The sequence below is a fragment of the Salmo trutta genome, chromosome 12, assembly GCF_901001165.1.
Source record: "Salmo trutta chromosome 12, fSalTru1.1, whole genome shotgun sequence".
Lineage (NCBI taxonomy): Eukaryota > Metazoa > Chordata > Actinopteri > Salmoniformes > Salmonidae > Salmo > Salmo trutta.
Window position 1 is genome coordinate 57,735,496 of NC_042968.1, and position 15,794 is coordinate 57,751,289.

General features: G+C 40.9%; 1 protein-coding gene across 1 annotated transcript in view; it reads right to left on the reverse strand.

Annotated features, from left to right (window-relative positions):
* The window catches only part of LOC115203859 (laminin subunit gamma-3), a 229,827-nt gene that overhangs the window by 114,103 nt on the left and 99,930 nt on the right, over positions 1-15,794 (reverse strand). Inside the window, exons 5-6 of the mRNA XM_029768908.1 lie at positions 13,891-14,079; positions 912-1,029 (exon numbers count right to left, since the gene is read on the reverse strand). Coding sequence (XP_029624768.1) covers positions 912-1,029; positions 13,891-14,079 — 307 coding nt within the window. The remainder of the gene's footprint in view (positions 1-911; positions 1,030-13,890; positions 14,080-15,794) is intronic.

A 15,794-nucleotide genomic window follows, 5' to 3' on the forward strand; every position in this document is an offset into this window, starting at 1 on the left:
ACCCCTGCACATTGACTCGGTACTGGTACTCCTTGTAAACAGCCTCCTTATTGTTTTTATTGTGTTACTATTTCCTTTTTATTTAGCAAAAATGTTGGCTGGTAAGTAAGCATTTCACTGTAAAGTCTACATCTGTTGTATTCACCGTATGTGATCAATACAATTGGATTTTGATTTGATTTAAACATGGGTCATGCTGTAATATCAATATTTCCAGCACCCTGAGTCACCAGGCAATCCAGGAAATGGATTTGTGACAAATATTAAGGTCCAACAGACAGAGGCTGGTGCATAATGCAGGAGGTACGGTAGGAACAATTTGGTGGTAAGCGAGGAGTAGAGACTGTTTACTGTATCAAGGGGATAGTAATGACATTGAAAACAATGGCATTGTTAATAGTAGCAGGCAGCAGTAGTGATGAATTAGCAACAACAGCAGTGGGGTTGTTGCAAACTGGAAGAGGTTCCAAACTTTGGCATTCTGTTCAGCTCCAGCCCTGGTGTAAACCTCAACACTACTGAAACAGCCAAGGTCAGTGTCAGTATGGATGTGCTTCATGGCTAAAACCACTGCAGCATGTCAAAGCAAATACACACGATAACTAATATATGCACCTATCCAAGGTTGCGTTCAGGAGGGAGCAACGTACTACAACGTAATGTAATGAATAAAGCTGACATGATCATGTTTTCTACATGCCTGTTCTACTCAATAAATCTGAACGTTCCACTATCTTGTGGCCTTCTGAACGTGGTCGTAGGGTAGAGGCATACAGACAGAAAAAAAAATCATAATTCTCTTTAAATGCATTGGTCTACTACTCTCCCTCTGTCTTCAATGTGTTTGTTTATTTTCTGCGTGTGTGAGTGTGTGTGAGTGTGTGTCATGTGTGTGTGGGTGTGTTGCGTACCTGCAGCCACCAGGGCTGAGCGAGTGGAAGCCGGGTTGACAAGTGTCACACTTCTCCCCCGTCACACTGGGTCTGCACGTACACATCCCCTCTGCACCACACTGCAGACTCACAGAACCTAGGAGAGAGAGAGAGAGAGAGAGAGAGAGAGAGAGAGAGAGAGAGAGTATAAGTACAAAGGGGGAGGTCTACAATCAGTAGATATAGAGAGTCAGTATGGGGTCTGGTGTGAGATTTGATAATGTGGGATCTTAACTGCCAGCGCCCACACCGTTGCTATTACAAAGCCATTGTGGAAGGGACAGCCATTGTGCTTTCCTTAGCGGTCCCTAAGTGGTAGAGGTAGACTGCACACACCACACAAGGAAACAGGATCATGAGCCTAGAGAGCCTGGCACAAACCACATTATTACCATGATGATAATGATGATGAGTATATGTGTGAGATATAATGCATTATCGACCTCCCGCACAACAAACTGCCATCATCCTTTTAGAAAATTCACACCCCTTGACATTTTTCTACATTTTGTTGTGTTACAGCATGAATTTAAAATGGTTTAAATGGAGAGTTCTTGTCACCGGCCTACACACAATACCCAATAATGTCTAACTGGGCTTACGGTTTGCGAAACATTGTAACCTAAACTCAGCAAAAAAAGGACCCTGTCTTTCAAAGATCATTCGTAAAAATCCAAATAACTTCACAGATCTTCATTGTAAAGGGTTTAAACACCGTTTCCCAATCAATGAACCACAAACAATTAATGAACATGCACCTGTGGAACGGTCGTTAAGACACTAACAGCTTACAGACGGTAGGAAATTAAGGTCACAGTTATGAAAACTTAGGATACTAAAGAGGCCTTTCTACTGACTCTGAAAAACACCAAAGGAAAGATGCCCAGGGTCCCTGCTCATCTACATGAACGTGCCTTAAGCATGCTGCAAGGAGACATGAGGACTGCAGATGTGGCCAGGGCAATAAATTGCAATGTCCATACTGTTAGACACCTAAGACAGTGCTACAGGGAGACAGGACGGACAGCTGATCGTCCTCGCAGTGGTACACCAAGTGTAACAGCACCTGCACAGGATCGGTACATCCGAACATCCGACAGGTACAGGATGGCAACAACAACTGCCCGAGTTACACCAGGAATGTACAATCCCTCCATCAGTGCTGAGACTGTCCGCAATAGGCTGAGAGAGGCTGGACTGAAGACTTGTAGGCCTGTTGTAAGGCAGGTCCTCACCAGACATCACCGGCAACAACGTTGCCTATGGGCACAAACCCATCATCGCTGGACCAGACAGGACTGGCAAAAAGTGCTCTTCACTGACAAGTCACGGTTTTGTCTCACCAGGGGTGATGGTCAGATTCGCATTTATCGTCAAAGGAATAAGCGTTACACCGAGGCCTGTACTCTGGAGCGGGATCGATTTGGAGGTGGAGGGTCCGTCATGGTCTGGGGCGGTGTGTCACAGCATCATCGGACTGAGCTTGCTGTCATTGCAGGCAATCTCAACGCTGTACATTACAGGGGAGACATCCTCCTCCCTCATGTGGAACCCTTCCTGCAGGCTCATCCTGACATGACCCTCCAGCATGACAATGCCACCAGCCATACTGCTCGTTCTGTGCATGATTTCCTGCAAGACAGGAATGTCAGTGTTCTGCCATGGCCAGCAAAGAGCCCGGATCTCAATCCCATTGAGCACGTCTGGGACCTGTTAGATCGGAGGGTGAGGGCTAGGGCCATTCACCCCAGAATTGTCCGGGAACTTGCAGGTGCCTTGGTGGAAGAGTGGGGTAACATGTCACAGCAAGAACTGGCAAATCGGGTGCAGTCCATGAGGAAATGCACTGCAGTACTTAAAGCAGCTGGTGGCCACACCAGATACTGAGAGTTACTTTTGATTTTGACCCCCCCTTTGTTCAGGGATACATTATTCCAATTATGTTATTCACATGTCTGTGGAACTTTTTCAGTTTATGTCTCAGTTGTTGAATCTTGTTATGTTCATACAAATATTTACACATGTTAAGTTTGCTGAAAATAGTATCTGGTTGACAGTGAGTGGACATTTCTTTTTATGAGTTTATATTTGAGACCAACACATGGCTGTGTAAGAAGCGCACCTGTGTCTCTCACAGAACTGGTAAGAGATTCATTTTCTATGATCTCTCTACCGCTCTCTGCTCTGATAGACATGCATGAGCTTGCAACTCTCTCCAGTGTTACACTATAGAATCATAGCCCACAAAGGGTTCTGGAGGAGCTGCAGCAGTCCTGATAAATTGAAATACATTTTCCAAGTTATAGAGTTACTGCTGTCTGTTCAGAAAGAAACTAAATAATTCAGAATAGCCTACTACACCATGAGAAAGCATATAACTTAGCTACAGAGGACCAACAGCTTCTTTAAAAAAATGTTTGCCTAGCTGTGGAGTGTATCCCAATAACAAGGCATAGTCTACAGTCAGGGGACGTGCGACAAATCTGTCAGTCAACAACAGCATGCAGACTAAACAGGCCTTCCGCAATACTTAAAATACAATCCCTGGAAAAAAGGTCGGAAAGCAAATGGCTCCTGCTGAAAAAAGAAGACTCTAATCTGAGAGGCTTTTGGCAAGAGCGCATCGGTCATCACCAGTGAGTTAGTTGCACGTCATTGGGTGAGTCAGTGAAACTGGAAAGCATTTTTAGGACTATAATTTCCTCCTCATATTGTAGCCTACAGTATGGGTCTCCACACACCTAGGCCTAGGCTTTTGATGGATTCATGACAAGGTTGTTTTTATTGATCTCAGATTCTCAGTTTGTCAGTGACAAAGTAGCCTTCCATTTCCATTTTGTGCATTATTATGGTGCTTTCATGACAACTGGAAACTCAGAGAAAATCTAGGTTGAATCATGACGTCATTAAATGCTTTCAATATTTGTCTATGAACTTTTTGAATTTAAAGTTGGTTTAAGGTTTTTAAGTCATTGAAATTTGGAGCTATTGTAATTTAAAAATATTGTCCCATGTACATTGTGTAATTTATGGATGGTCCCTAACTAGCCCCACCGGGGTATCCGAAGTCAAAGCAAATTTTCCACACCCACTTGTTGGACATTACAATCGTGTCGCATGCAGCTGCTCTCCAAATTGATGATTACTTGGGTGCTGCCAGCTGTGGGCATGTGGGCAGGATTGAAATAATCCCAACCCAAGGAAAACAGTTACTTAACCTAGATTCCTAAATCTCGCAAATCTCAGTTTTGGACGGTACTGGCTTTCTGACAAATTATCCTATTTACACTTCGTAATATATTTTGGGGTAATACTTTACATTATGTTGCCCCTATTACCATGTAACTAACATAGTAATAACTGTGTTAACAACATAGTAGTTACATATGTTTTACTATGTAATTATATGCTAATAGGGTTGTTGCAGAATCAGTTATTGCTCAATTCAAACTAGGACTGTATTATTCCACATTCACCTGCTGAAGATTATTCCACATGTGTAACTACTGATGTTATTGCACATTTTCTTGTTCCACAATGTAACTAAGGTTTTGTATTTACACATTTGAAAGTCACCTGTGAATTACCATGTCAATAACCAAAATCGGACCTTGTTACATTTAACTAAAAGGTGCCGAATCTACAAGTAATACCAGGGTTGATGAAAAGGCTAAGACCTGGTAAGAACACGTGTAACAAGGCATCTTCTATCATTAAGTATTGGTCATAGTTACATAGGATATACTTGTAACGATCATGTACCTACCCAGGAGCAAGAAACTTAATGTATCTTGAAAGCCAATAGAGTATAACTTTAATAATTGTTATGTAGTTACAATGTAACAACCTTTGCAGACAATAGGCTATCCAGGATAAATTACGAGACAGGAGAACATTAGGTGTAACCCTTATAGTTACATTGTACTTACAATATAACAATGTTTAACAACCAACTCTGTAATTACAATGTTGTTACAAAGGATATACTTGTACTTACAATGTACTTACCCAGGAGCGAGTAACTTGATGTAAAGTGAAGTGACATTTGAATGACTTTGTAGTTACAATGTAACAACCTTTGTTGACAATAGTCTAACCAGGAGACAGGAGAAACATTTTCAGTTTGACTTTTCTCTGTAAACATGCCTGGGCCAGAATAAATGATTATATCAAGAAGCATTGGCATAAATCAATAAATAATGACAGACATCGCCAGCAACGGATTGATTATACGGACAGTAGGCCTACGGAAAAAAACAAGTAGACAGACAGAAGCAACCATATGGCCTCAGCAAAGTCGGCCGACAATAACTACCATTATCAAAAATATAAACACAACATGTAAAGTGTTGGTCCCATGTTTCATGAGCTGAAATAAAAGATCCCAGAAAAGTTCCACACACAGAAAGCTAATTTCTCAAAAATGTTGTGCAGAAATGTGTTTACATCCCTGAGCATTTCTCATTTGCCAAGATAATCCATCCACCTGACAGGTGTGGCATATCAAGAAGCTGATTAAACATGGTCATTACACAAGTGCACCTTGTGGTGGGGAAAATAAAAAGCAACTCTAAAATGTGAAGTTTTGTCACCCAACATAATGCCACAGAGCTCTCAAGTTTTGAGGGAGTGTGCAACTGGCATGCTGACTGCAGGAATGTCTACCAGACCTGTTGCCAGAGAATTGAATGCTCGTTTCTCTATCATAAGCTGTCTCCAATGTCGTTTTAGAGTATTTGGCAGTACGTCTTCACAACTGCAGACCACGTGTAACCATGCCAGTCCAGGACCTCCACATCCGGCATCTTCACCTGTGTATGAGACCAGCCACCTGATGAAACTGTGGATTTGCACAATAAAATCATTTTTGCACAAATTGTCAATAACAGTCTCAGGGAACCTCATCTGCATGCTCGTCATCCTCACCAGGGTCTTGACCTAACTGCAGTTCAGTGTCGTAACTAACAAATGCTCACCTTTGATTGCCACTGGAACGCTGGAGAAGTGTGCTCTTCACGGATGAATCCCGGTTTCAGCTGTACCAGGCAGATGGCAGACAGTGTTTGGGCGAGTGGTTTGCTGATGTCACCGTTGTGAACAGAGTGCCCCATGGTGGCAGTGGGGTTATGGTATGGGCAGGCATAAGCTACGGACAATGAACACCACTGCATTTTATCGATGGCAATTTGAATGCACAGAGATACCATGAGATCCTGAGGCCCATTGTCGTGCCATTCAGCAGCCGCCATTACCTCATGTTTCAGCATCATAATGCACGGCCCCATGTCGCAAGGATCTGTACACAATTCCTGGAAGCTGAAAATGTTCCAGTTCTCCAATGTCCTGCATTCTCACTAGACACGTTCCCCATTGAGCATGTTTGGGATGCTCTGGATGGACATGTACAAAAGCGTGTTCCAGTTCCCGCCAATATCCAGCCATTGAAACGGAGTGGGACAACATTCCACAGGCCACAATCAACAGCCGGATCAACCCTATGTGAAGGAGATGTGTCGCACTTCATAAGGCAAATGGTGGTCAAACCAGATACTGACTGGTTTTCTGATACACACCCCTAAGGTATCTGAGACCAACAGATGCATATCTGTATTCCTAGTCATGTGAAATTCTTAGATTAGGGAATAAGGAAATTGTTGCATGTTGCGTTTATATTATTGTTCAGTCTAAATTTAAATACATTTGCCAAAATTATCTATATAATTACTCATGCCTATACAGAAATACATAATATAATTCAAAATACTACAGCAGAGAGCATAATTTGGCCACAGTGGATCATTAGCGTTTAAAAAAAAAATAGCTGTGGATTGTGTATTTGCGAAGCGTGCACGGCAAATAGCCTACATTACATGACCAAATGAATGTGAACACTTGCTCATCAAACATTTCATTCCAAAATCATGGGCATCAATAAGAAGTTGGTCTCCCCCTTTGCTACTGTAACAGCCTCCACTCTTCTTGGAAGGCTTTCCACTAGATGTTCGAACATTGCTCAACACAAGAGCATTAGTGAGGTCGGCACTGATGTTGGATGTTTAAGGATGGTTTGCAGTCAGCGTTCCAAATTATCCCAAAGGTGTTCGATGGGGTTGAGGTCATGTCTCTGTGCAGGCCAGTCAAGTTCTTCCACACCGATCTCAACAAACCATTTCTGTATGGACCTCATTTTGTTTATGGGGGCATTGCCATGTTGAAACAGGAAAGGGTCTTCTCCAAACTTTTGCCACAAAGTTTGAAGCACAGAATCGTCTAGAATGTAATTGTATGCTGTAGCATTAAGATTACCCTTCAGTAGGGTCTCCCAAGTGACGCAGCGGTCTAAGGCCGGGTTCGATCCCAGGCTGTGACGCAGCCAGCATTGTCCGGGTTTGGGGAGAGTTTGACCGGCCCGGGATGTCCCTGTCCCATCGTGCTCTAGCGACTCCTTGTGGTGGGCTGGGCGCGTGTACGCTGACTTTGTTTGCCAGTTTTATGGTGTTTCTTCCGACACATTGGTGCGGTTGGCTTCTGGGTTAAGCGAGCAGTGTGTCAAGAACCAGTGCGGCTTGGCAGTGTCGTGTTTTGGAGGACACATGGCTCACGACATTCGCCTCTCCCGTATGGCAGTTGCAGAAATGGGACAAGACTGTAACCACCAATTTGAAATCACGAAAAAGTGGTAAAAAGTGCAAAGGAAAAGAAACAAGATTAACATTCACTGGACCTAAGGGGCCAAGCTCTAACCATGAAAAACAGCCCCAGACCATTATTCATCTTCCACCAAACTTTACAGTTGACACTATGCACTCGGGCAGGTAGCGTTCTCCTGGCATCCGACAAACCCAAATTAGTCATTTGGACTAATGACTCATCATCGTGACTCAACACTCCAGAGAACACGTTTCCAGAGTCCAAAGACGACAAGCTTTACACCACTCCAGCCGACGGCTGGCATTGCGCATGGTGATCTTAGGCTTGTGTGCGGCTGCTCGGCCATGGAAACCCATTTCATGACGCTCCCGACGAACAGTACTTGAGGTGACGTTACTTCCAGACGCAGTTTGGAACTTGGTAGTGAGTGTTGCAACTGAGGAAAGACGATGTTTACGTGCTACGCGCTTCAGAACTCGGTGGTCCTGTTCTGTGAGTTTGTGTGGCCTTCCAATTCGTGGCTGAGCCGTTGTTGCTCCTAGACGTTCCACATACAGTTGACCTGGGCAGCTTTAGCAGGGCACAAATATGACGAACTGACTTGTTGGAAAGGTGGCATCCTACGACGATGCCACATTGAAAGTCACTGAGCTCTTCAGTAAGGCCATTCTACTGCTTCTCTATGGAGATTGCATGGCTGTGTGCTTGATTTTATATACCTGTCAGCAACGGGGGTGCTGAAATAGCCAAATCCAGTCATTTGAAGGTGGGTCCACATACATTTGTATATACAGTGCATCCAGAAAGTATTCAGACCCTTTGACATTTTGCACATTTTGTTACGTTACAGCCTGATTCTAAAATGTATTAAATGTTTTTTCCCCCCTCATCAATCTACACACAATACCCCATAATGACAAAGCAAAAACATGTTTTTAGACATTTTTACAGATCAAAAAAACCTTTAATATTGGGTATGACGCTACAAGCTTGGCACACCTGTATTTGGGGAGTTTCTCCCATTCTTCTCTACAGATCCTCTCAAGCTCTGTCAGGTTGGATGGGGAGCGTCGCTGCATAGCTATTTAAAGGTCTCTTCAGAGATGTTCAATTGGGTTCAAGTCTGGGCTCTGGCTGGGCCACTCAAGGACATTCAGAGGCTTGTCCCCAAAGCTACTCCTGCATTGTCTTGGCTGTGTGCTTAGGATTGTTTTCCTGTTGAAAGGTGAACCTTTGCCCCAGTCTGAGGTCCTGAGCACTCTGGAGCAGGTTTTCATCAAGGATCCCTTGATCCTGACTACCTCATGGTTTGGTTTTTTCTCTGACATGCACCGTCAACTGTGAGACTTAATGTAGACAGGTGTGTGCCTTTCCAAATCATTGACTCCAATGAAGTTGCAGAAACATCTCAAGGATGATCAAAGGAAACAGGATGCACCTGAGCTCAATTTTGAGTCTCATAGCAAATGGTCTAAATGCTTATGTAAATAAGGTATTTCAGTTTTTTTTATTTTCAATACATTTGCAAAAATGTATAAAAACCTGTTTTTGCTTTGTCATTATGGGGTATTGTGTGCAGACTGATGAGGGAAACAATTAATTGAATCCATTGTAGAAGAAGGCTGTAACGTAATAAAATGTGGAAAATGGAAGAAGTCTGAATACTTTTAGGAATGCACTGTATGGTGTAGCAGATTTTTGAGTTGCGGTCACTGAAAAGCAGTTAAATAGACCTAGGCATATCACAATAATTCAAAATACCATCATAGTAAAAACATAGTTTAGAAAGCAAGTGGCTATGCTGAATAGAGAAGAGAAAGAACATGTCTCTAGTAGACCTGGGATAACTAGTTTTAAATTTGTGGAAAGTAAAAAACCATTGGGTGACACAAATAGTTACGCTGGAGGTGTCAACAACTATTGAATACAGATCTGAGAAAGCAACTATTTAAAAAAAACTAGTTGAATACATCATGGTTAACAGTGTCAAATGCAGCACTTAAATCCAAGAGTAGGACAAAGAGCTGTTTGGCATTTACCACTTAACTAAGGCTGCCTCTGTGCTGTGGGGGGCATGGGAACCAGATTGTAATTTTTCAAAAAATACAGTTGGCACTTAAAAATAATTTAGCTGTTTGAAAACCAATGTCTCCAGAATTTTGCTAAAGAATGGAAGGTTGGAGATTGGCCAAAAATGAAGATCTGAAGAATCTAGATAACTTTTTTCCAGAAGGGGTTTCACCATAGCAGTTTTTAGTTCAGTGGGGAAAGTTCCTGTGAACAGAGAGTTATTAACAATAGCTTGCACTTCTTCAGATATGCAATTAAAAACTTTTTTGAAGATGCTGGTGGGGATAGGACCGAGAAGGCAGGAAGAAGGTTTAAGTTGAGCTATCACTTTCCTGAGCATGTCTGTGTCAACCAGGGAAAATAAATCCATAGTAATTTAACTAACACTTCTAGTTTTTGGTTCATCAAATATTTGGTAGCCATCAAATAAATATTTTGGTTTGTTTTTAAATAACTTTCACATATTCATATACCTTCAAATGTTATATTTTTTTTCTGAGAGGTATTCAAAATACTTTAAAATATTATGTAATTGAGATGTAATTGAATATCAAAGGAAATAGTTGCCTTTAGTTGATTCTCATTATTCGACTACCTTGAATATTTCAAAGTTGGTATTTTCAAAGAAACTACAAAATACTATTATTTTCTGCCCAGGTCTGGTCTCTAGTTATGAAAATGTTCAAATCAAATCAAATAAAATAAAATGACATTGGTCACATACACACAGTTAGCAGATATTAATGTGAGTGCTGTGAAATGTTCAACTCCCAATTGAGTGAACAGAATCTTATTGGCACCAGCAGAGTGATCAGTACCACTGCAAAGTTTTTTGGGGGACAATCATTTCCTCCTTCAATTTGTGTCTCCCCTTTTTGTAGGCCTAGATTAGATGGTTGCATCCAAGCCAAGGTTGTTTATATTGATCTGTTTGTCAGTGTCAGCAGAGAAGGCTACTGATTTGTGTCGTATTATTAAAAAGATGTTGCTTATGTCTCCAGTCATATAAAGTGTAGTAGAATTGTATGAAATGTGTTTATAAAAGGCGAACAATTTCCCGTGCAAAGAAAGGACAAGAAAAGTCTCTGATTAGGCCTCCTCTATTTCACTACGTACTCAGGCAACAGTCTGTTTCACTAACAGTGATTGAGTTATATTATCAGCCTAAATTATGACTATGCAATCTTCTCATCACATTAGGAATAGTAGCCTATTTTACATCAGTCGGCAAATGTGATGATAGTGGTGCAATTTTATTGTGAAAAATTACTTCCCCAAACTTGAAACTCACGTGCCGCCTGTGGATGTCGAAACTTCAAGTTGGCCTTGTGACTTGATAACGTTTATTATGCATCTATTTCACGGTGCACTGTATGTGCCCCTCCACAAGAAAATCAGTCAATCTATGATGAGGTTGAGCAGTGGTTGACATTATACATGCTGTTCCACATACCTGTTGAGGCCAGGGGGCAGTATTGAGAATTTTGGAAAAAAATATGTGCGCATTTTTAACTGCCTCCTACACCAACTCAGAAGCTAGAATATGCATATTATTGTTCAGGTTTGGATAGAAAACACTCTGAATTTTCTAAAACAGTTTGAATGGTGTCTGTAAGTACAACAAAACTCATATTGCAGGCAAAAACCTGTGAAAAATAGATTAAAAAAAATGAGAATTTTGTGACTGTACTATTTAGTGTCATTGTTTTATAGATACCACAGTGAGAAAGGATTCAGTTCGCAACTCCTACTGCTTCCACTAGATGTCAACGATCTTTAGAAAGTTGTTGGAAGCATCTGTCATGAATACAGACCGAATTAGAATGCTTACAAGTTGACACGTCATCACTTCATTTTTTGCGCCTGCGCATAAATCCGAGAAGAGTGTCTTTGTCATAATCGTTTATTCTAGACACTTGATAGGTTGTGTGAAAATATTACTGATGTTTACTGATGTTTCACGTTAAAAATGGACCAAAAGATTAATGCTAAACAACGTTTGACATGTTTGAACAAACATAAATAGATTATTTACTAGGTTTTTTTTAGCTTTTCGGCGTGACTTTACACTGCCCACCTCATTTTGTGGGAGCCTACTGAACGCTAACTATTTGGACATAAATTATGAACTTTGTCAAAAGAAACCACATTTGTTCTGGACCTGGGATCGCTGGCAGCGCCTTCTGATGGAGATAATTAAAGGTAAGGGGATATTTAGAATGTTATTATCGATATTAGATGATGCTAATGCTAACGGTATAGCTTAGCTTAGCTTAGCTTATAGCTTAGCTTATGTTGTTAGCATAGTACCCAGTTTATAGCAAAATGTGATTTCCCAGTAAAGTTATTTTGAGATCTGGCCATTCGGTAGCAATTACGAGATGATAATATATTATTCTTTGAATGCCAATATTATAATTTACCAATGTTTTCGAATAGTAATTCCGTGATTTGTAATGCTGGATTCACTGGGAGCATTCGAGCCGAAAAAAATTCTGAATTTCACCGCGACTGTAAATGCTGTTTTTGGATATAAATATGAACTTGATGGAACTAAAAATGCATGTATTGTCTAACATAATGTCCTATGAGTGTCATCTGATGCAGATTGTCAAAGGTAAGTGCATAATTCTAGCTAGTTTTCTGTCTGTTGATGCCCTTCTATGAATTGGCTAAACATTACACGCAGCTATTGTCAATGTACTCTCCTCACATAACCTAACTTTATGCATTCTCCGTAAAGCCTCTGAAAATCGGACAGCGTGGTTAGATTTAGGAGATATATCTTTCAAATGGAGGAAAATAGTTGATTATTTGATTATTTGAAATGATTACTCTTGCAGTTTTGAATTCCCCGCCATGGTCACATGACAATGAATCCCAATACCGGGATAAGATCCTGCCCCCTGGCCTCAACAGGTTTTAAACCTAATATTGCATTATTGTTTGTTTTTGCTGTTCTCCAAATAGCATTTTAAATAGTTTTAAATAGTGTAGAAATGCAAAATTCCCCACTTTGCCATACCCTATAGGTTTAGCTGAACTGCCACTGGCTAGCTAGCTAGCTAGCTAAGTACATTAGTGAATAATGGGGAAATGCTAGCTAGCTAGCTTTACCACCACCCTGCAGTAGTACATATGACTAACTAAAATAGTTATTGCTTTGAGTCTAAAATTGGGAATTGAATTTGAATGGTGTGAATATGAATATAAAAAAATATCATGTATCCTTATTTCTCCTGGTTAGCCTATTTTCTGCAAAGGTTGTTACCTTTTAACTACAAAGTAATTAAAATGTCACTTCAATTTACATTAAGTTGCTTGCTCCTGTAAGTACATTGTAAATTCATGTATATCCCTTGTAGCCACATTGTAATGACAGAGTTGGTTTTTAAATATTGTTACATTGTAAGTAAAATGTAACTAAAAGAGTTAAACCTAATGTTCTCCTGTCTCCTAATTTCTCCTGGTTAGACTATTTTCTGCAAAGGTTGTTTCATTGTAACTAGAAAGGATGTTAAATTGTAACTACATAGTAATTATAAAGGTTATACCCTACTGGGTTTCAAGATACGTTAAGTTGCTTGCTCCTGGGTAGGTACATAATAATTACAAGTATATCCTATGTAACTACATTGTTCTAACATAGAAATAACATAGAAATAAACTAAATAAGAATTACTGGTAGTTGTTGAAAGTACCAGGTCCTAGCCTATTTATCAACCCTGGTATTACATGTGGATTCAATGGTAGTGGTAGTTATTAACATGGTAATTCACTGGTGTCTTTCAAATGTGTAATTACAAAACATTAGTTACATGGTGGAACAATGTGTAACAACATCAGTAGTTACACATGTGGAATAACCTTCAGCAAGTGAATGTGTAAATTGTTTAATAACTGATTCCGCAACAACCCTATTACCATGCTATTACATAGCAAAACCTATGTAAGTAATGTGTTAACACAGTTATTACAGTTTTAGTTACATAGTAAGAGAGGCAACTTAATGTAAAGTGTTACAAATTTTTACACTAGAATAAGCATTTCTGACTCATATCGATGCCACATAGGCCGTTTTCAACCACAGCAGTAGTTTTTGCGGGATACAGTTGCTCTTTAAAGATAAATAACAGGTTACAGTAAACTGATTGAATAAGAATTAATGAATGACAATGAATGAAACACTGATTGAGGGAATTCATTTATATGAAACAGTCTAAAATAGATGGTTTACCTATGGTGTTACAGTCGCAGGGGCGGCAGAGGTCCTGTGGTGACCGTCGGTAGTGGTTCTCTTTGCAGCGTTCACAGTGCGGTCCGTCAGTGTGGTCCCTACAGTCCACACAGCGCCCCCCACTCCCTGTGCTACGGTACTGCTCGGCATCGAAGACACATGCATCCGCTCGCCCACTGCAGTTACACTCTGAGGAGAGAAAAAGGAGGAGGTAGAGAGAGGGTCGGGGGGATTAAAAAGAGTGGGGGAATAGGGAGAAGGAAAGGGGAGGGGGAAAGAGTGGGGGAGACGGAAAGGGGAGAGGGAAAGAGTGAGGGAGAGGGAGGAAATGAGGCAAGGTAAAGAGCGAGAGGGAGAGAGAGAGACAGAGAGTGAGATGTGGGGCAGAAGAGAGTGATAGGGTAATAGCAACGAGCAAGAGAGAGATGGGGAGGAGAAAAGTGGTAGAATGAGGTGGGGGAGGAAAAGCGAGAGAGAAAGGGTGGGGGTTATGTTTATGAGAGATAATGTGTGTGGGATTGTATCATAATTTACAGGCTGGTTACTAATCTCAATTCACATGGTCAAAATGAGCAGCCAATCCTATAGTCAGGGGGCACCGCGATAACTTTAATACATGTTTGTACAAGAAACAATTACTCTGGCGATAACCTCCTATCACAGGGCTCTGTTAGAGTACGCTGCATGCATTTCCTCTCCACCGCAGTATTCTGCTGTCTGCCTATCTGACTACCCGAGGGGGGGATTGTGGGAAATTACCCATTCTTTTACACATCAAACTCTCTGTTGAGTTTGCAATAACCATATGATTATTCCTCCCTGATGCCGGAAGACAGGAGAGTCTCCATTCTATTTGTATTTTGCTCCGCAGTGTAGGAAAAGAGTGTATTTGCAGTTAGAGTATATTTGATGGTTAGAGAGTAGGCATATTCACTAGAATATCAAGATCATCAAGGACATCCACACCTGAGCATGTGTCATTCTCAAGTTACAGGATTCGGGCCTAAAGTGCATACAGGAGGGCATACAGCAAGATATGAAAGTCTGATTTGTAAATCACTCTGGATAAGAGAGTCTGCTAAGGACTAAAATGTGAACATGTAAGATATAATACAACCTACACTCAACAATTTATGCATTTTATTTTACATTTTGCAGGATGAAATCTCTTGAGATTCACCATCTCGTTTTCAAGATCACTTTGTTTACATGTGTAGATTTTTGTTTACTGTTTATGTAGCAGACGGGATAATATGAGATTTAAAAAGCCTTAAAGATGAACATGAGTGATAATGCGTGTGACTGCAAACAGATTGAGTCTGCCTGAGTCATTACACATGTATTCAAAGCAGGTAGCTCAGGTACACTGATTAAAACCGCTTCCTAACTAGGAACTGGTTAGTGTGATAAATATGACACTTAGGTCTGCTAAGTAACTTCTTAAGAAGCAGAAGGATGTTGTTAGAAACGTGTGTGTGTGCGCGTGTGTGCATGCATGCCTGCTTGCATGTGTGTGTGAACTTTGCTCAACTCTCTCTCTCTTGGCTGAGAAAAGATGGCATTTTCAATTACAGTGTTTGTGTTCTGACAAGCCGGACCATATGGTGCTAGTTCCAGACACATGCCTCGGACGGCAGAGAGGAGAGAAAGAGCTTGGCCCGGCAAGCTGCGTCAAAACGAGTTTCTATCTCACTGGATACAGAGGGTGGAATTATGATACAGTGAGCGTTCATTTTTACTCCTCTTATACTTTCACATTCAGTGCTTTTTTTGTAGGGAGTTGTATTTATTGAATAATATATTAACTTCTTCTACAGTACATTCAGCAGTCTATTTAAAAATGTTGTCCGTTATGTACAGAGACTGTTGGCTGCATCCCAAATGGCACTCTAACAAAAGTAGTG